The sequence below is a fragment of the Leptonychotes weddellii genome, chromosome 3 (assembly GCF_054177405.1).
Source record: "Leptonychotes weddellii isolate Sample4059 chromosome 3, ASM5417740v2, whole genome shotgun sequence".
NCBI classification, from domain to species: Eukaryota; Metazoa; Chordata; class Mammalia; order Carnivora; family Phocidae; genus Leptonychotes; species Leptonychotes weddellii.
The window spans coordinates 6,005,189-6,026,653 of NC_138371.1; the positions used below are offsets into that span (position 1 = coordinate 6,005,189).

The following is a 21,465-nucleotide window of genomic DNA, read 5'->3' on the forward strand; positions in this document are numbered from 1 at the left end:
CATGGACTCTGAGAAACAAACTGAGGGTTCTAGAGGGGAGGGGGGTGGGGGGATGGGTTAGCCTGGTGATGGGTATTACAGAGGGCACGTTCTGCATGGAGCACTGGGTGTTATATGCAAACAAAGAATCATGGAACACTACATCAAAAACTAATGATGTAATGTATGGTGATTAACATAACATAATAATAAAAAAATAAAATAAATAAAAATAAAATAAAATAAATGGAGAAAAAAAATTTTCTCCAAGTCATTTACTTCTCCTATAGCAGAAAGGTTAAAAGATAACATTGTTATAAATTTAAAAGAGTATCTGATTTTCCCCTTAAAAACACCCCAACAAGAGAAAGACAAATGACCGGGGTGCTTCTTTTAGTGTCCCCATCTGAAGGGCTGCAGCATCCGGGACCGGCTTTCACCTCTGGCTGCTCTTGGGACACCAATTCTCATGGTTTTGTTGGCACCAGGTGGCTGGGGGGGTGGGTTGGGGGTGAGGGGTGCAGACTGACGGACTTCAGCCACTGACCCGCCAATTCCTGGCAGGTGGGGAAAACGGGGCGGTGGACTGGGTACCGGACCTCATGCATTTTGGAAATGTAGTCTCTGGTAGTCATTCCCAGCCTCTGGTCAGTGATGAATTTGTCTCTACTTGGCAGAAAAATGAGAAAGAAAAACAAGGGCACAGTTGTAAACTTTGTCATGGAGCCAAATGTCTTCACTGTAAAGGACTGTCCTCCTTTTTTTGTGAGGTTATGAAGTCCTCAATTTTTGGATATTAAAATGTCCTTCTTCTTTTTCCCTATCTTGATTGAGGTAGACTTTACATACAAGCAATTGTGCCCATTTTAAAGTGCAGTTTGATGAGTTTAACTATCACTATGGTTAAGACATAACCTTTCCACCCCCCAAAAGTTCCCTGGCCCCCCTATTTTGGTCAACTCCTCCACCAACCCCCCAATCTCCGGCAACCACTGATCTGCCTCCCGCCACGAGTTTTTCATTTTCTGAAATCTATTGTGAAGTTTAGAACATAGAGAAAAGTTGGAATAATACAATAAACGCCCACGTGGTCCACTGTGAGATTTGACAATAAATGCTTCAGCGCGTGCGCTCACCTATTGCTTTTTCCTTTTGAACCGTTTGAAAGTAAATTGCAGACATCATGACACTTTACTCATAAATATTTCAGGATGCAGCTGCTAAGCGTAAGGACAAAATGTCCTTTCTTTTATAAAATAAAGATGAGAGTAGATGGCCATTTAGAAAAAAAAGAAAATCCTTACTTGGCCAAAATAAAGTTGCCAGCCTTCCCCTAGAGTTATTTTGGAGATTGCTCTATGAATGCCAAGTCTGGGAACCACTGGTGACAGCAGTACTCGCTCATCTGGGGTCCAGAGCCTGCTCCAAGCCTGCGCCTCACCTCCAGGGACCAAACGCAGCGCCAGCCAGCTCGCGGGGGTGGCGGATTGGGGATGTTCAGCTTAAGAAGCTCATGGGCTTCGGGCTTAGGTGATCGTCTTAGGGCTTTATTAGGGCACATGCATGAGGAAAACCGGTATACCCGGCTAAACATCAACTACAAAATGAAAATCTTGTATCCTCGTTGCCTCAGTTTCCCTGAAGCAGAGAGCACCTGAAAAGACTGGGGCAACTCTATTTACAAAGAGCGCCAGGGAATCAGCTTTTAAAAGCCACCTTAATTCCAACATGGACCTCTTGGTCAACTGGCCTAAGGAATAGAGGGCTGTTATAGGTTGGGCTGGCTTCGAGTATCTGAAATCATAAATGGAATCCTGTGGGTTCTCAAGTTGGGCAGACTTTAAAAAGAATGTTGTCCAGGGGCGCCTGGGTGGCTCAGTCGGTTAAACATCTGACTCTTGATCTCAGCTCGGGTCTTGATCTCGGGGTCGTGAGTTCAAGCCCTGCATTGAGGCTCACACCCAGCGTGGAGCCGACTTAAAAAAAAAAAGTAAATTAAAAAAATCAAAAATAAAAAGAATGTAGTCCACACTCCATCCCTTGTTTGGCTCTCCTCTACAACATCCACAACAAGTTGTTGAATGCTTCCAGGGATGGGGAAATCATTACCATCTTTGAAACAGTGTGACACGTGAGAAAATTCTTTGTTAGGAAGGACTCAGCTTCCCTTCTACTTCCCTCCATTGCCCAAGTTAGTCTAATCTCTTCCATGGGTGACTTATCTGTGATTAGGACACAGGTGTTCATTCCTCATGGACATCGCCACCCTCTCGCCACCCTGGGGTCCCACACCTGGGCAGATTTCGAATGTCCATCTTGAGGCATCGTGCTGAGAATGGCTCTTGGTGCTCCAGGTTTCCATGTTGGACAAACAGCCCGAGGCTGGAGTCCGAGGTTCTGTGGCCCCTGATGAGTCCCCTGAAACCGTGGGCAAGTAGCTGGGCTCACTGCTATTTCCTCTTCTGCCTCTGTAGAAGGCAAGCCCGTGATCTGCCGTCTCACAGGGTTGGGGAGATGACTCAAATGTGCAGAGGAGTCCCTTTTTTAAAGATTTTATTTATTTGACAGAGAGAGACACAGCGAGAGGGGGAATACAAGCAGGGGGAGTGGGAGAGGGGGAAGCAGGCTCCCCGCCGAGCAGGGAGCCCGATGCGGGGCTCGATCCCAGGACCCTGGGATCATGACCTGAGCCGAAGGCAGACACGCTTAACGACTGAGCCACCCAGGCGCCCCCAGAGGAGTCCCTTAAAAGGAGAGTCCTGTGCAGAGTGGGGGCGGGAGGATCCTGACCAACACTTCCCCTGGGCCTCTCCCACGAGAGGCTGATGTGCGCCTTAGTGCTTCTTCATCCTTGTCATGCTACATGGATCCCAACACTAGAGGGGCTTCTAGGGGTCATGAAGCAGCTTCAGGATTTTGTGGCCGAGCACAAATTGAGCAGCTCTCTCCTGAAGCTGTGCACTTAGGGAGAGGCCTCTCGGAAGAATTGAGTGTTTGTGCACCCCTCCCCGCAAATCTACACGTGGAAGTAGCCCTAAGCCCGTGGTGTGATGGGGTACTGAGAGGTGATCGGGGTTGGATGAGGTCCCAGGGCGGGGCCTTGATCTGATAGGATTAGTGTCCTTGTAAGAGACACCCACTCTCCACTCTGCAAGTGCACTCGGAAGTCAGGTGAGCACAGCAGCGACGAGCTAAGGCCTCGGGATGTAACCTACCTTGTTGGCGCCTTGACCTGACTTCCAGTTTCCAGAAGCGGGAGAAAGAAGTATCTGTTGTCGGAGCTGCCCCGTCTGTGGTTTTTTGTGATAGCAGCCTGAGCTAAGACAAGGGTCCATGCTTTTCTTCAGATAGATCAGCTGCTTGCTATACATGAAAAAAGTTTGAGGGGCACCTGGGTGACTCAGTCATTAAGCGTCTGCCTTCAGCTCAGGTCATGATCCCGGGGTCCTGGGATCGAGCCCCGCATCAGGCTCCCTGCTCCGCGGGAAGCCTGCTTCTCCCTGTCCCACTCACCCTGCTTGTGTTTACTCTTTCGCCTTGTCTCTCTGTCAAATAAATACTTTTTAAAAAAAAAACACAAAAAAACAAGAAACAAAAGTTTGAAAAAAATGGACACTGATCCAGTTTCAAAACTGTCTTTTGCTGGAACTAGACAGGGGTGGTGGTTGAACACTGAATATACTTTAAGATGGTTAGTTTTATGTGAATTTCAATAAATTTAAAACCAGTAAAAAAGAAATACACTTTTTACACTGTGACCCAAAACCTATACATACACGCACAGAACAGTTTCTACACAACACTTCCGCTTCCTCTGTGGTTTATTCTTAGGTTTTTAACTACTCTCCCTTCCTCCTCCTCACTCGTCCCCTTGGCTGGTTATGACCCACCCTTTTGGGGCTGCCTGGTTTGCTTTTTGCTGATTCAGTCCTACTAGATAAAAACCTGAGTGCCCACGGTGCCGAGCACCACGAGGGGGTCCAGAGCCATGGAAGCCTGGTACATGGCCATGCGCAGGACCACTGTTCTCACGTGGGACACACGTACTGCTCCTATGGGGAAAGTCAACCAGATCCAGTGCGGGGCAGAAAAAGAAATCAGCAACAGCTATTGCTGTAGAATATAAAAGACCCAAGAGGAGAACAGAATGGAGCCTTTACTGAAGACAACTGCCACAATGGCTCCAATTGAGTCCTTTCCTGTCCCCATGCTGCTGGTGGCGCCATTCTTTTCTCCTAGCTGCCTGCCAGACCTGAGTGGGGCCACCCTCTCCCAGCCATTCCCAACTGGGCCAGCCCAGCCCACTCACAGGCCCGGGAGGGTAATGGTTGTTTCAAGCCATTACATTTTCAGGTAGTTGCTTATGCTGGATCCTGACCCAAACAAGCCCATCGTAGAAAACCCATTGTTGAAAACAGTTGGGAACATTTTAATGTGGACCGGATAGTTGATGACACGGAGTTCTTGTCAACCCTACGAGGCTAACTATGGCACCGTGTCCTTGGTAGTCTGTGACATGCTTTAGGTTTGCTGTCAAACACTCGGGCAGAGTCGCCGAGTGGCGGGTAGATGCACCAGGGCTCCTTGCACAGCAGTTTCCTATGGGTTCTGGAGCCACCGGACGTGCGTGTGCTCACGGTGCAGGTCAGCCAGGGTTAGACAGGGCTGTGCAGCCCCGGGGAAAAGTCACCAAGGAGAGTGGAGCTGCGGGAGGAGTACAGCATGGCCGGAGCACACAGAGGATGGAAGTATCTGGAATGAAGGCAGGGGGGCTGGGAAGCACAGATGGAAACCAGGAGGGCTGTGCTTTGAAAGCCAGAGCTCCCCAAGGTACAAAAATCAAATTTTACGGAGGTGAAGCAGGTTAAGAATAATCTCCTTGACCGGAGACGAATCTTATTGGATGGTATCACTTTTCCTTGATTTTCTTCCAGAACCTATACAAATGGGTACATTTCACTTTATTCAAGATTTCCAAAGTTTATCATTGGCTTGAAAACGTGGGATTTCTGGTGAGTGGGCATTATCGTAGGGCACAAGAGAAAAGATGCAGTGGAGTAAAGGCATCCGCGTGGCCAGCCCGAGGCCGTCTGGTGTCCGCCTGCCCCTGCAGGCCCGGAGGGGCAGGCAGATTGGAGGCAGGGGCGCCCACTAGGGGGTCAGGACACTAGAACAGCTTCTCGCTAGGCTATGGCGACTCCCCCACCTGTGACATGGGATACATTTCACAGGTCACAGAATTTGAGAGCCACAGGCTCCTGATTACGATCCAAGGCCTCGCAGGAACCCAGAAACGTCCGTGGTTTCCGCAGTCTGGCAGTCTCGTGAGGGGAATTTCATCACGGCTGCTCTTCCCCGGTGCCCACACGGGTGAGGAGTTTCAAGTGCACATTTCAGTGTCCAGTTCTCTAAGAGCAGGGTTGTGCCGGGCCACGCGAAGACACAGGCAGCTCTGCACACCTTGGTCCACTTAAGAGATCTGCAACTTCCCAACCAAGCCACTCCTCGGCCAGGCCGGCCCCTCCCGGCTGAGCAGCTTCCTCCACTCACCCCAGTGTCCATACACAATCTCCCGTGGGCCACGACGGGAAAGAGGCAGAGGGGCTTTGCAAGATTTAAAGGACAAGACTACTGTATATGTGGTATATGCTTTAAGAGTAAGGCACTGAGCTTGATTTATCACACTATTTTGGGAAATGACCTAGGGAATTCAAGTTCATTTAAAAAAATGTTTTAAAATTCTCAACTTCTGAGGTATGTTAACGTCTGGGTCAAAGCCGACACCACTTATGAGGGAGCATACCAGCTCCCACCGCCCGGGATTCACCTGGGAAATGGAGAAACTCCTCTGCCCACCTCCCACCCTCACCAGCATAGCCTGCAGCAGCGGAGAGGGGCCCAGATGAGCTGATAGATGGGGGGCGTCAGGACCGTGAGTCAGATGAAGTCCTATTCCACTGCTGTGTGAGCCCACACACTAAACAGCTCAGACTTGGCAGTCAGGTAACCTGAAGAGAAGTTCACGGTGCAGACGGATCTCAAACCAAAACCTCTCTGTTCAAAGTAGAGAGCAGCCAAGCTTCCCTCCCAAGTTCAAAGAAAACAGGGTAATTGGAGGTTACTGCAATGCTTACTTTACGCTTCTTTTAAGAATGACTTACCTTCTTGAAAGTGACTGCAAAGGGCTCCTTCGGCTTTTTGGAGACAGCTGGCTGCCTCTGAGACTTCAGATCACAGCAGAATCCTGCCCCCAGGTGCTGGGCTAAGCAGATGTTTGGCTGGCCCCTCGGTAAAAGTCATTAAGGGAACCGGACGGGGCGCCTGGATGGCTCAGTCGTTAAGCGTCTGCCTTCAGCTCAGGTCATGATCCCAGGGTCCTGGGATCGAGCACCGCATCAGGCTCCCTGCTTGGCGGGAGGCCTGCTTCTCCCTCTCCCACTCCCCCTGCTTGTGTTCCTGCTCTCGCTGTCAAATAAATAAAATCTTAAAAAAAAAAAAAAAAGGGAACGGGACAGAGGTCTTGGGCAGTGGAGGGGGGGGCCTCTGGGAGATCAGGATTTGTCCTAGCACAATAATTCATGCCCCTTCAGCAAAGAGGCCGGAGACCAGCAGGAGACAGGTATGGCTCATCATCAATCCTACAGACAAGTCTCCAGCGGGGAACCGGGCGCTCACACCGGCTGCAGCGTGGAGCGGATGGCAGGAGTCTCGTGAGTTCTCTGGGTGCTCACAGGACAGACGTGGAGATTCACGAGACCCTTTGCTGTGTTAAGACTCACACGCAGCGTGAAACTGGAATGGTTTACAGGCAGTGGTAGCAGAGGCTTAAATGATGAACGATGAGGAGAGACCCCAGGAAAATAATAGCTGTTATTTACTAATGAACGAATACCATGAAAACAGATGAAAGAAACAGCTTTTTCTCTGAAGGACAGAGGAGCATACAATAACCACCAAGAGACAGAGTTTGAAAAGTATATAACAGATTTCTTTTTAATTTACAATCAAGTTCTGTTGGGCAACATAATTAAATAAATAAAAGATGCGCCCTGGCCTGTGAATTCCACCCCCCCTTGAGCTCTTGGAGCAGTAAGCTGGAAAGGGGGGGGGGCCGGGGAGGGAGAGAGGGATGGACACAGCGCCCCTCCTCACCCAGCTCCAGCACTCATACCCACAGCTGTCCAGAGAACAAGTGTGGAAGGAAAAAAATAAAGTGCAAATTAAAAAGTGATGAAAGTATTGGTGTTTCAGTCACTCAGGAACTAAAATGATATACACAGGTAAAATGGTAAAGATAAATGTTAAAAAAAAAAAAAAAAAAAAAAAGCCACAGGCCAGTTTTTCCCTGGCCTCAATCAGAACTCCTGAAACTTGAAGACGACGTTCCCATGCTTCTTGGAATGGGCTTCTCGAACTAAAGCACCGAGGGGGTATTGCACGTAGGCTTGGCAAAGGGGCAGTGACCCGGAACTGCTGGCTCCAGGCTAATACATTCGAGGCTTCCAATCCCTTGTCACCAGCAACTGTCACCGAGGCACACGGGGCGGAGGAAGGTGGTGTGCGCCTCGCCCACTTTCTGGGAGCCTAGAGATGGCCACAGGGCCATCTGCAGCAGCCCCGCTTCCCTGCAAGGTTTCTGCACTTCCTCTCCTACCTCCAGAAAGTATTTTGTAACCAAACTGAGATTTACTTCTCAACCAAGAAATAGGTGTGTAGCATCGTTAGGGAAAAAGGAAGCCCGAAGCTTTGAAGAACAGCTGCTTTCTAAGAACGGTTTAGGAGATCTAAGGAAATTCCAACAGTAATCAGATGAGATCAGAGTAAGAGCCTCGTAATTATGACAGAGACCAGCAGGGAGGACCATGGTCCTGTCATCTCCTCAGAAATCAGGGCAGTCCCTGTGGGCTGAGGGCAGGGGTAATCCTGTTTGGGTTTCTGTTAATCCAATGATTCAAGTGAGTTCACCAGGAAAACCATCCCAAGGTGACAGGACATGCATTGGGCCAGAACCGACTCTGGAAGGACGGGAGAAAGCACGGAGGGAGAACCGACAGCCGCACGTGCGCGTGGGGCGTTCTTGGCCCTGCCGGCCAGTGAGGAAGCCGGCAGGTGCCCGTGCTCCCCCCCACTGAGGTATGGAAGATCAGAGCCAGTAGTGTTTCCCACCCGAATCAAGGCAAGGCAAGAACCTGAACCTCTGCTAAGTGACTGCAGGGCCAGATTTTTTCAGTGTTATTCTTTCAGGCCATGAGAGACCTCAGCTGAAATCCTCAGAAATCCTGTTCAAAGGTAGGCCACGGCACCACGCGGCTCCAGCTCGTCTCTGGAGGTCGAAGCTACACCCAACACACCACGTGCAGGACAGAGCCCGCAGGGGCTCGTGTGCTTCGCCGGCTTCAGCTCCTCTCTCTCTCTCTCACTCTCTCGGGGGTGCCATCAATACTCTGACCATAGCACAGCTTTGCTTCCTTTGTCCACACTGACGACGTGGGAGCCGGAGGGGGACCACGCCACTGCATTGATGGACGAGCTTCAATGGGAGAGGTCAAAACATCTGTGAGATCTTAGTGAACTGAACGCCAGGCCCCCTGACATTCAGGGAGCAAGGCTTTCTCCAACGCCCAGCTTGCTCACCAGGACTGCTGCCCCTCACAGGCAGGCCCTTGGGAATGAGCATGAGAACTCAAAGGAACCCTGCACTGTACTTCAGGAAGCAGTTTAGGAATGAAAGGAGTCAGGTTGTACCAAGTCTACCCTAAGGCAGTAGCTCCCACCCTCCGACAAGAGCCTCGGGGGACCGACTGAGGAGTGGACTGTGGCCACAGCCCCTGGGAGCAGGGAGAGGTGGTTCTGGAGGAAAGCCCCGTCTCTGTTCCAACTAGCAGTTGAGCTTGGGTGGAGAGAACAAAGCTAAGCAAAACAGGAGCCCGGGGGAGGACTGGAAAAGAGTCTATGAAAATCTATGTTTACAACCAGACTCTCCAAAGAGAGAAGAAGAAGCAGAGAGGAAAGAGGGAGAGGCGGCGCTAAATAATCAGAGAGGATGCTTTCCTAACCTTTCTCCAGCAGCCACTACTCGAAGGGCTCTAACTGGACAGCCTGTCACATCACTAAGCACGAGCGGCCCCGGCCTCTCCCCACTGCCTCTGCTCACAGCGGAGCCAGCGAGCGCACACTGTCCTCCCGGGGCTGATTCAGTCCATGCCCAAAGGGGGCAGGATCCCAGGATGAAGTCACAGCATCTCCACACAACCTCAGGGGGGCTATCATCAGGGTTCCCCTTACCCATGCTGCTTGGAAAGGACCTTCTCCACCTTCCCCGAAAGTACGCTCCAGATGTAGAGAGAGCCCTCAGCCGAGCCCGCTGCCACATAACCACCATCAGGGCTGTGGAACAAGACCAGAAAAGTGTCAACCGCCCACCCCCAATTCAGCATCCCGTGGGAGAAGCGCTGGGCAGGCAGAGCGAGAACTAGGAAAGGAGACCGCCCTTCTGCAGCTTCCCTAGAAGCTCTCCAACAGCTTTTTTTTTTTTTTTTTTAAGATTTTATTTATTTATTTGACAGAGAGAGGCAGCAAGAGAGGGAACACAAGCAGGGGGAGTGGCAGAGGGAGAAGGAGGCTTCCCGCTGAGCAGGGAGCCAGATGTGGGGCTCGATCCCAGGACGCTGGGATCATGACCTGAGCCGAAGGCAGACGCTTAACGACTGAGCCACTCAGGCGCCCTCCTCCAACAGCTCTTAGGAACACCAGCAAGGAAGGAGACAGTGACAGTGACCCCCTGGTGCTGAGCTTCCAGGTCACTCCTGGACACTCCCTCAGGGGTGAGACAGTGGACACGTGCCCCTCTGGGATGCACCAGGTTGGGGGGGTGGGCGGGGCAGGAGGAGCATCGCTACTCACCTGAACACAACTCTGGTCCAATCAGAGCCGCACTTGAACCCAGGCGCGCTGAAACCAACAACAGCACCATTACCCAGAGAGCTCACACCACTCGGGGTTTGAGAGAGCAGGGTCAGGGCCTCTGGTGTTCATGCGACCCCCAGAAAAACAGCAAGAGTCAAATAAAACCAAAACCTGCACGTCTTCAGTTACCTAAACGTCTGTCTGACGGCATTGATTCGCAGATCGATGATCTTTAGCAGGTCATCGCGAGAGCAGCTGAGGAGTTCTGTTCTCTCCGGGTTTAAGTCCAGGGCAGTAATCCTCCCCAGCAGCTCCATCTCCCTGACGATGCTCTCCGATCTACGAAAGTGATGGGAAGTCTGAGAAGACGGAACACGGAAGTGTCAGAACTTCCCCACGTTGACCAGGACGCCATGCTCCATGGAGAGAGGGAAAGAAGGTAACTGGACTGGAATGCCTTACTCCTGAAGGACAGTGAACATGTCCCAATCTTACAGAAATCACCTCAAGGACTGCTTTTATTATTTTTCTCTCACTACATTCTATAGTAATAGTTTAAGTACCAAGACTCTGAATTGGGGAAGAATTAATTTCCTCGCCCATTTAGGGAATGCTATAGTAACTGCCAATCAGAGCTCCAGCTCAGCACGAGCTAAGCAGGGCTACTACCCATTCAGTACTCTTCCGGTGATGACGTGTCCACAGGGCCAAGGGCCCATAAACTTGCTCCGGTGGGTCTGGGATGCTGTACTGTACACGGACAAACGTGGGGCCTCTCGCAGGCTCCCCGCCTTACGAAGTTCAGCTCCAGGGCCCCCCCAAGTGCAGCTGGGTGATTCCAGGTGTGGAGATGGACTCCAGGGCAGAGTCCCCGCCCTAGGCAAGTCAGTCCCCGGTCTGGCTTCAGTCCTCCCCTTCCTCACCCCTCAGTGCAAACACTCCCTCAAACCCGTTCCCCTCCACGTCTCCTTTACTGCTGGGATGAGGTCCCCCGCTCCCAGGACACCATCTAAACACGACTAGCACCTCTATGCACTCGTGCTGAGCAGTCCTTTGTTAAACACCCAACGGCTTACGGGAGTAAGTCACTTATAAAAGGCCATCTGATCCCAACCCACCACCGGCTAGTCCTGTCTGCCCACGGCCCAACCTACCAGGCGGTGCTGCCTGGAAAGTCTGTCAGGCCCACTCACTTCCTAAGACTCATCCTGACACGCATTCTCTCATGTCCTTGGACCAAGGTGCCTGGCTCTACTTCAGAACACCCTGCAGACCCGCGTATCGGTCTTCCCTGCGACACTGCAGACTATCTAGCTGTCCCTTGGTTTACCTAGCAGCTGGCAAAGCGCCTCGAAAGCACAGAGAGTGTGCTCATAAGTGACTGCTGAACGAGACAGTCTACTTCAGGGTAAAGAATGTCAAAGCACTGAGATAAATGTGGACTGGAGCTCATTTCTGCCACTTCCGGGATCTTAAAAAGCACACCCTACACACAAAACCTCATCAGAGCTCTGCCACGGGAAGACCCTCTCATCTGCACCCCCCACCAAGCTCTGGGGTAGTATACCGGATATCCCAGAAGCGAATCTTCTTATCGAAATGTCCACTCATGACACACTGCTCCGTGCAAACGATATCGTTGCAGCTGGATCCTGCAAACACGGTCTTTATGCCTGAAAGAAGAGCGAACATTAGTAACCGAGCAGAGGCCACTCCGGAGCTGTGCAGGGAGCATCGCTTCCCTCTGGCCCTGAGTAACCAGCGCTCCTTATTTAAACACACTTTCAAACACGGAAAGCTGGCACAACCTCAATGCCCCTCTGCATATAAAACCGGACTTGCAATGCAAACTGTATCACGCTAGGCGTAGGCTTTCATGTGGCAACAAACACCTTGCGGTTAACGTCTAATCGTACACACAGACAGAGAGACTGAATTTCCTCACAGACTTTGCTGCGTAGATCCCAGAGCTTGAGGGTCCGGTCATGACTTCCGGAAACAATACGCGCATTGTCCAGCAGGAACTTGGCAGACAGCACTTTGCCGCTGTGTCCCGTGAGTGTGTGCTAGGGGAGAGAACACAGCCAGGGTAAGCCGTGGGGGCGCACCATGCTGGAAGAGCTAGCTTCTCCAAACACCTGGAGGTATGGTCAGGAATATTCAGACAAAAGGATATGTGGCTCGACTAAACGTCCAGAAAGCCTATCTTTCGTCCAGAAAGCCTATCTTTCGGTGTGGCCCAGAGGTGAGGAATCAAGAGGATGCGCATAAATCTCCCAGCACAAATAACAACAAAAAATCCAACACCACTAGTGCCAAGTTCAAGTGCCTCTCTCCTCAAAAAAAGGGATGGGCAGTTGGAGGACCTTTTTGAAATAAACTCTGTTACAGATAACCCCAGTCTGTAGTGTTCTTGCAATCTTCTTTCTAAGTCTGGATTGTATCAAATTACAGAATTTTTAAAAGCCTGGATTTTTACCCAGTGCCTCTGAAAATCCAGGCCCTATTTAAAGCCAGAACAGACAGGTTCCCTGCAGGCATAATTTACAAAAGGGAACATCAGGACTCTTTAAATAAACAATCAAAACCCCTGGGGTTTTTTTTTCAATCAGAGGTCTCAGCTTGAAATGTCAGACCATAACCACAGATAGCAAGCAGCACTCCCAACAATCAAGCCCCTTGGCGGGTAGCTGTGGGGTGCTGGCCAAGGAGCCAGCACCGGGGCACCGCCCAGCACCGCCCCCCTTCTGCCCATCACGGCAGGTACTGGAGCCCCAGGGGATGCCAAGGGTGCGGGGAGGGGACCCTGGCAGTCAGATCTTCCACTGCTCCCCATGGAATGCTTTTCAGTGTGGGTCAACATGCTTCTCAGTGCAAAATCTCAAAGGCTCAGAAGGCCTTCACTGAGGTTTTTTTACCCAGCCAACCAACCAATAAATAAATAAGCCTTTAAAAGCTCTGATATAGGGTGCCTGGGTGGCTCAGTTGGTTAAGCGACTGCCTTCGGCTCAGGTCATGATCCTGGAGTCCCGGGATTGAGTCCCGCATCGGGCTCCCTGCTCAGCGGGGGGTCTGCTTCTCCCTCTGACCCTCCCCCCTCTCATGTGCTCTCTCTCATTCTCTCTCAAATAAATAAATAAAATCTTTAAAAAAAAAAAAAAAAAGCTCTGATACACTCACTACAGCCACTAGCTTACTTCTAGGGTTTCCACACTGACTCCCAAAGAGGAGATCTCAGTTTGGTGTGAGATGTTCAGCGTGAGAATTTCGGAAACCAATCTTCCCTCCATGCTCAATGGAGCCATGCCACCTCAGCACAGGGACGGAAAACCTGGGGCCACCCGTATCCCCCCTTCCGAAGGGAGAAGCTGGTACACATTCGAAGACTCGTTTCTCCCACGTTTAAACCTCTCCGAAACTGGAACGACAACATACACTTGCCGCCAGCCAAGGGGCAGCTGTGCCGTGGCTGTGTAAAAACCTCCCATGGATCCTTCTCGTAAGGTCCCGAACACTCCAGCAACAAGGCTTACGTTCAATACAGCACAGGAGTAAGGATTCCACTCAGCACAGGTCAGCCAAACTGTACGGATCACGTGGGAAGGGTACTCCTCACGCTATGTAAATTAAGTTCGGAGAAAAGAACTACTTCATCAAAGAAATCAAAGTTTTGGGTACATTCACTGTTTTCTTTCTTCCTACAGAAGTAAAATCCCAGTTGGCAAACTCCGGAGGAAGAGACACTGCTCACAAACGGGCTTGTGAGCACACTCATTTTTGTGAGTTAATACTTTCATTGCCCTCATGTGAAAACACTCCTAAAAATTTATCCACTGCTCAAAGTAGTTTTCCACGTGACAGCTGAAGATGCTCCGGCTCTGGGGTCACAATGCTCCGATTTTGAACAGCCGGGCTCGAACATCTGTGAAAGACGAACCTCTTCCTCCCGCTGTTTCAGTAAAAGGACCAAACGAGGTGATCCGTGCACAAGGCCCACTGCTGGGAGCATTAATGCTCTTCCTTCCTGCACCCGCTAAGAGCCTTCATGGTTACTCTGAGAGTTAAGTCATCTTCAAGTGGCTATTACAATTTAATGGAAATTTCTGTGCCCAATGGACACCGAGGTCACTTACCAACTCATGAGCACAAACAGTGCTACAGTGAACGGCTATAGGCACATAGCTTTCTCCAGGCTTATTTCCCAGAGTAAAACTGTTGGATTGATGAAAGAAAGGAAAGGGATACTGTTATTTCCTGCCTCTTTATATGTGTGTTAGCTTGCCTTTTAAAAAAGTCTGGCCTTCGGCAAATCCCGTCCTTGGAGGAAATCCAGCTGATGGGGTCCAGCTCCAAGCCCACAAAGGTATGGAACGCAGCTTCCTCCAGGCTTCTTTCCATAATTTACAAAGTCCTTATCTTAAGCGCATCAGATTTATGTGAAATTTTTATCCACTTGGTGTTTCTGATATTTCTTTTCAATATTCAATTCAATTCAATTTATTTAATTTTCAGGTTTTATCTTCCTTTTTCAAACAGCGGCTCCTAAGAGATGGGGCAGCGGGTTCAGACGTCAGAGCAGCTTGGACCTCTCTTCTCCAGGGCCCTGCCAGGCGCCCCCCGTGCCTCAGGGCAGACCCGAGGGCCACCCACCATGCAGGCAACCACCATGAGCACCAACCGGTCGACTGACCCCAGAAAAATGCAGAACTCGGTGAGGAGGTTTCTGAAGCACAAACCACCATCTGAAAGCCAGTCCTGTCACTGTGGTTACTTTTTCCACGTCAACATTAGAGAAGTGAACAAGCCGGGCTGTTCAACCCCGTTCCTCAAGTCACATTTTAGAGAGCAGCTAGGCAATTTTCCAAGGACCTTCTGGATTTTTAAGGGAGTCTAAAACACCTGCTATTCAAGGGAGTCCTCTGTAAATACCAGGCTGTTTCTAGGACACCTTTACTACAAGGATTTAAAGCCAGCACTCAGCCGGCTGCTGCTTGCAGTCTGGCCTCTCCCAACACCATTCCCTTTATCATAAACACTAAGGGCTTGGATCCTGAATTTCAGAACATGGACCTCCGTGTCTTCCAACATCCTCTGTTTACTAGGGTCTAAGTAGAAGCCAGAGCCTCCTACAAGAGGGAGCCTATTTACTCCTGGACCCCGTAAGAGTTTCATGTCTCTGGGCACAGAGAAGACATTTAAAAAAGCCTCCTGATCTTCATCACACATACACGGAGAGCAGGCCAGATGCCCTCAAAGCCAGCTAGCCCAGCTAAGGAGGCTACCGTCCTGGCACCAGCCCCCAACCCGTCAGCAAGCCCAGCTGAAGCCTGGTGCTCCAACACCCTGAGCGGTCTCTCCCGTGAAACTCGGCCCACCTCTGCAAACTAGCTCACTTGAAAAAAGTTTCCCAACATTATGATCTCTGTCTTCCAGGTCCGGCTCCCACCCCCAGGTCCTTATTTCCAACCCAAGGGCTGATGCCCACCTGAATACAACTCTTTTACCAATGAAAAATATCATCCTGCACAACTGGCTAACCCCTCAACTGCTTGCTGTTTCCCTCCAAGGGTCTAGAAGGAAAGGAAGACTGTATGTCCTTCTTCCCGGTGAGACAGTTCTGCTGTACCTCAGTCTCTAGACGCACTAGAATAGTCCAGGTCAAGCAGAGACGAGCACGGGGCCCAGTTCCCATTCCCATCTGGTAGCTGTGGCTCCTTAGGCAATTTTGTGGGCTTATCTGAGCCTTGGTTTCCCCATAACCTACCTCACCTTGTTCCCCTGGAGATGAAAAAGCAATGGGGTACATACAATATCTCAGTACTGGGTCTGACCCATAGGAGCCACTCAAGAAAAGTCCCTTTTCCTTCAGGCAAACTAACGACTGCAGACGTATTCAACCCTGTCACAGGTGACCAGTAAGTGATCAGCGGTTAACAGAGCACAGCACAGCCCACGGCCGATTACCATGCTGCTGCGAGAACGGGCTAGGCCCTGTTGAGGGTGCAGAAGTAGAGGGCTGCAACTGAAAACTTGTTCGAGTGTGGGAACAGATGTGACTATGCTTCCGCAGAGGGTCCAGCCCTGCCCGCGGGGGCTCAGCGGCCTACGTCCCTATTCCTCCATTCAGACAAGAACACAAAGCGGGCTCTTCAGCTTTCACAAGGGAACGTAATCTTTGCCAGCTTCACGCCCCACACTTTGCATGTGTAGCCCTGGATCTTCTTCCAACTCAGAATGAAGGATCACCACCACCTGTGAGGTACTGACTGGCATCTAATACCGATGATGTTCCCTACAGCTCCTTCAAGAAAATGGAGAGCCTATGTGATAGGTTAACTGTGCATTTTTAAAGATTCTTCTAGCCGCATCCCGGCATCATCAAATCAGACCACTGGCAACGGACCATTCTGCTGCAGCTCCCCGCCTCTCTGCAGATTTACCTTGAAGAGGCTCTCAATGCCATGCCTCGTGCGGGCTGACGTACAAAAGCTTGTGTCAAACTTTTTTCTTCATAGAGAGCTCAGCCTCCCTCTTACCTTTCAACAGCCTCTGCTTAATGAGCTCGTGAAAAGCGCTTCAGGCTTAAGGAGAAAAACGTTGTCTCCAAATTAAGCTGTTTGTTTTTCATTAGAACCAAAGTGCTATAACCACCAAGTTTTGGTCTTTGTTGTGGAGGCCAAGCAACTTCTCCACAACTTTGGGTTCGCATGCGAATTCCTTCACGTAACCCCAACCTTCCCCTTTTCCCTCCAACCTGCTCCCACCTTGTGTCAAAGTTGTGGTTCTCGCTATCCTAAGTGCACCCTCATGTACTCCTATGTCCTACTTGCAGCTTTACTCTGTGAGCTCATTATTAGTCTTGGAGACATAACAACTTTTACAACAATGCTGGGATCGCTGAAGTTCCGCTAAAACGGACACCTGCCCCAAGTATCTAGTTCTTAGGAACAGGAACACCCTGAGTCTTTTATGTGAAATGTTGATGGCTTCCTTGTGCAAGTATTTTGAAATCTTAGATGAAGGAAGAATGTAACACGGAAACACAAATTCTCCCAAGGGGGAAAGGGAAGGGCAGGGGGAATCAAGTATGATTTTCAGGAAAACAGGATTCTCCTAATTCATCAACCTGCCATTTCCTACATTTTGTGCCTTGAGAACCTCACGAAGTTTGGAGATTATACTAACTTTCTTAACTGGGTCTTACCCGTAACCGATAATCATCCACAGTCCAGATTCGACTTGCAAAATCATTTGAAGCTGCTAGGAGGTAAGATCCCTATGGGAATAAGGGAGAGTGGGGGGTGGGGGAGAGACAAATTTTAGACAAAACAGAGGATTTCAGTCCACACAATACAAATTCCCTAAGAGCTAAGTCCAGAAAGGTTTACTGGATGCTCAAAAGCTGCATACCTGATGTGAATACCAACTGTTACCCCAGTATTCTGTCAACCCACCAACTGCGGTAAATCCACACTTTGCTCCTGAACTTGCTCAATCCTGCCATCCTGCTGGAATGTTGCAGACTCTCCAGCCCAAACTGGAACTTGTCCTCTTGAGTTCATAAGCCACCCCTTCCACCCCCTTCAGCAATGGCAAATACCAATTCTGTACACACTGTCCAAGCTGCAGAGCCCAGAGGCACCGGCCTCTCTCCTCCCGCAACCTCCCCCAACTACTCTCCCTGAGATCTGCCCGTCTCTCATGCACCTAGATAGACCCCCTCCCCTCCCCCTGCACCGCCGGGGCTTCAGCCGGGGCCTTTAGCAAGTCTGCAGAAGCACTGACTGGCCGGGGAACCGCAGACCTGCCTTCCCCACCCAGACTTCAATACGGTCACAGCCAGCACAGAATTTATAATCTACCTGCATCCTGACCTAACACTGATTGCACTTAAGATTGAGAACAGCAGGGAAATCGTCTGAGTAATTTTTAAATTTCAGGAACTGGATGTCTTAAATGGTTTCTAAGCAAGCACGCTCATTTCCACAGACACGGGATACTCACAGCGCTGTCAAATTCGATGCTCGTAATTCCCGCATTACTGCCAGACAGGGAGCCCTTGAACTCACATTTATCTGGATAGAAAGAGAGAGGAGAGAAAGGAAAGTAAGGCCAACACCGACGTTACAACGGGGCACCTGAAACACAGTGGCAGCTAATTAGAGGCTACAAAGAGCAGCCGTCCTGCACTGAGGCAGCATCTCAGAGCAGCAGGGCAAACACAGCAGTGAGACAAGAGTAGACAGCTGGTCAGCTGGAGGGGCCATGCATGTGTAAGCCGACGCAGGGCCCAGCACTGCGCAGGCACTGTGTTGTTCTTTTCAAGAACTTTAGAATCACCAATTCGCTTTACAAAGAATTAAGTGCAGGAATTTTAAAGACATGTCAATCTGTCTAGAGACCTTTAGTTCTGCAATTTCTCAGTAATTCAGATAAATACACCTTTGCGTTTGATCACTATTTGTATCGATTTAACAATCACTTCTGTAGAACCTGACTACTAAATTTTTTCAGAATCTACGTGTTAATTCTCATTAGGGTCTGAAAAGAAATTTTTTTTTAGTTATGTGTAACTGGCTAGTCCTTAAAATGCCAGTAAAGCTAGTCTGGAGTTTCTGGAATTTGTACACTTCCCATCTCCAAGAACCAAAGATTCTGGCAATCCAACTGGCTGCTAGCACTCTCCTCCCCACAACCGCCCTCACCAACAGACCCAGCAGAGGCTCCTGGGTCCTGCGCTCAGATATCTCTGGCCACCCATGCGGGAACTTTAATGATGTAGGCACAAACTGACAAGAGTACAAGTCTCAAAATGATGTGATTAAGCCCCTTTTTAAAAGGTACCTTAAGGATGACAAGATCAGAAAACAATTAGGGAATCATTCACATCAAATTCATAAAAGGGGATGGGGCGCCTGGGTGTCTGTTGGCTGAGTGTCCGACTCTTGATTTCGCTCAGGTCATGATCTCTGGGTCTTGAGATCAAGCCCCACATCAGGCGCCGTGCTCAGAGCAGAGTCTGCTGGAGATTCTCTCTTCCTCTCTTTAAAATAAATAAGTCTTTAAAAAAAAAAAAAAAGATTTTATTTGACAGAGAGAGAGAGAGAGCACAAGCAAGGGGAGTGGCAGACAGAGGGAGAGGGAGAAGCAGGCTTCCTGCGAGCAGGGAGCCCGATGCAGGGCTCAATCATGGGATCATAACCTGAGCCAAAGGCAGACACACTTGACTGAGCCACCCAGGCCACCCCCCTCTATAAAATAAATAAATCTTAAAAAAGAAGTTCATAAAAGGAGAGCACAAAATTGGAAACATTTCAGAGAACAGCCTTTTCTCTTAATACTTCTAACTGGTAATAATTATGCTATGAATACTGGTTTGGAACTGTCAAATACATTTAGGGTCAGGATTATTAAACTGGTTGATGAAGCCCACCCTCTGAATTTATTTGCAAAATACCTGTATAGCACATTTAATGCCTCTTCTTGGATCCTAGCTTTCATTAGATTTTCAAAAGTCAGAAAAGGCCAATATCCACTAAATCAGGTCTTTATTTAGATTAGATCTTTATAAAAATATTGCTGTAAATTCTAAGAAATATCGCTTTGGCTTATGCCCAAGATATCACTCTATTTCTCTGGCAGTTAACACATTGCCAAAATGTAAAAAATGACCAACAAATACTATTCTACATAAGAGGTTGATTTCAAACCATCAAAAAAAAAAAATCCTTTCCAAAGTTCTTTACCTAGAGGGCACCAAGGGAAGGTATGTCAACATCCCAATGGAGCTTCTGCAAAAAAAATTTTTTTTTTAAAGATTTTATTTGACAGTGAGAGACACAGCGAGAGAGAAAACACAAGCAGGGGGAGTGGGAGAGGGAAGAAGCAGGCTTCCCGAGGAGCAGGGAGCCCAATGCAGGGCTCGATCCCAGGACCCCAGGATCATGACCTGAGCCGAAGGCAGACGCTTAACGACTGAGCCACCCAGGCACCCTGCTTCTGCAAAATTTTGATAGAGCAAGGACAGATGCTCCTACTGGGCAGAAAATGCCATTCTTCTGATACTTTAAAAGGGTAAAAAATAGGACCCCCAAACTATTTCAAAAAAGGCCTTTTGTACTTAGTCTCTTCCAAGATTCAGTAAATATTAGCCAAGGAGAAAAAACCTGCCGACTGAATAAGTGATTTGCAGAAGAAATGCCCTATAATTAGGCCATAACTGATATTTGGCCCTCAAAACTATATAAAGTGCTGCCAAACAGTCTATGTTATTTCTGTAGACCCAGTAGAAAGTTCTCATTTTATTGACACAGATTATGCCAATATTAATTTCCATTTACTTCCTTTTCACAGCAGCAAAAACCTAACACTGTTACTAAAGATTGGTTCTAATTTTCTTTTTTTTTTTTTTTTTAAAGATTTTATTTATTTATTTGCGAGAGAGAATGAGAGACAAAGAGCACAAGAGGGAGGAGGGTCAGAGGGAGAAGCAGACTCCCCGCTGAGCAGGGAGACCGATGCGGGACTCGATCCCGGGACTCCAGGATCATGACCTGAGCCGAAGGCAGTCGCTTAACTGACTGAGCCACCCAGGCGCCCTGGTTCTAATTTTCTTATAAGCGCTTTTACTACCAGGAAGTAAAAAGTATTTCTAGAGTTATTTTTATTTAATCACAAGACATAATCAAAACAGATGATCTGCTTAGATTTTAAAAACCCAAATCTCATAAAACTATTATTATGATATGCCTTTATTATTGTATTACCGCGATTTTCACAATTATCATTCATAAGGTGTTTCTGGGTAAAACGGCACAAATTTTCATGGGCTTCAACTACCTGTATCTGCCAGGGATTTAACTATGGAGTCACTTTCCAGGAAAAAAAAAAAAGACCAGAGCAGACAAATTTGATACTTTATTGATAATCTATTATAACCAAAGGGATCAATAGATTGCTCTTGCTCTAAACATACCAAAAGTAGTCACCCACATGCTTCTTCAGCCGCTCTATAGCTCAGGGGAGGCCACAGTGGGAAGAAAGGGCTTTGCAGTCAGAAGACCCAGTTCAGGTCCTGGTTCTGCCACCCCCTTGCCACCCTAATCAGTTACCAGCCATGTAAATCAACTATGTAAATCAAGTAGTTGTCTCTTGAGTTTTCATGTTTTCGTCTTGTCAAGTAGGGGCGATACCCACCTTTTAAACTGCACGGGGCTGTGGTGAGGATCGGGGGAAATAACACAGACAAAGGCCTGCTGGATCTACTTCTTGTTGGACAGTGGGCATGTAAGTGCTACAACTATGGAAAGCTGACAAAGTGGTTCTTATTAAAATCTTCAGCCTTATTCCTCAACCTTGCTGTATTAAAAAAAAAAACCCTGAGGGCGCCTGGGTGGCTCAGTTGGTTAAGCGACTGCCTTCGGCTCAGGTCATGATCCTGGAGTCCCGGGATCGAGTCCCGCATCAGGCTCCCTGCTCGGCAGGGAGCCTGCTTCTCCCTCTGACCCTCCCCCCTCTCATGTGCTCTCTGTCTCTCTCATTCTCTCTGTCTCAAATAAATAAATAAAATCTTTAAAAAAA

The 21,465-nt window shown here is 49.0% G+C and overlaps 2 protein-coding genes and 1 non-coding gene across 8 annotated transcripts in view; all 3 read right to left on the reverse strand.

Moving 5' to 3' along the window:
• SAG (S-antigen visual arrestin) overlaps positions 1–6,744 on the reverse strand; it is a 39,751-nt gene extending 33,007 nt beyond the window's left edge. Inside the window, exon 1 of the mRNA XM_081813373.1 lies at positions 3,195–6,744. The gene's annotated coding sequence lies outside the window, so the exon portion shown is untranslated. The remainder of the gene's footprint in view (positions 1–3,194) is intronic.
• A 201-nt stretch (positions 6,745–6,945) lies between these two features.
• The window catches only part of ATG16L1 (autophagy related 16 like 1), a 38,300-nt gene continuing 23,780 nt past the window's right edge, over positions 6,946–21,465 (reverse strand). For 5 of the 6 annotated variants that reach the window (XM_081813370.1, XM_081813368.1, XM_081813372.1 and 2 more), the window contains 8 exons: positions 17,890–17,960; positions 17,090–17,161; positions 11,831–11,951; positions 11,453–11,558; positions 10,075–10,224; positions 9,883–9,930; positions 9,265–9,366; positions 6,946–8,509 (listed from right to left, as the gene is read on the reverse strand). In XM_081813370.1, coding sequence (XP_081669496.1) covers positions 8,416–8,509; positions 9,265–9,366; positions 9,883–9,930; positions 10,075–10,224; positions 11,453–11,558; positions 11,831–11,951; positions 17,090–17,161; positions 17,890–17,960 — 764 coding nt within the window. In that variant the 3' untranslated portion in view covers positions 6,946–8,415. Of the gene's footprint in view, positions 8,510–9,264; positions 9,367–9,882; positions 9,931–10,074; positions 10,245–11,452; positions 11,559–11,830; positions 11,952–17,089; positions 17,162–17,889; positions 17,961–21,465 lie in introns of those variants that run through there. The other variant, XR_014143324.1, reaches the window with a different exon arrangement.
• LOC115943057 (small Cajal body-specific RNA 6) lies at positions 12,499–12,726 on the reverse strand. The gene has a single exon (XR_004077656.2).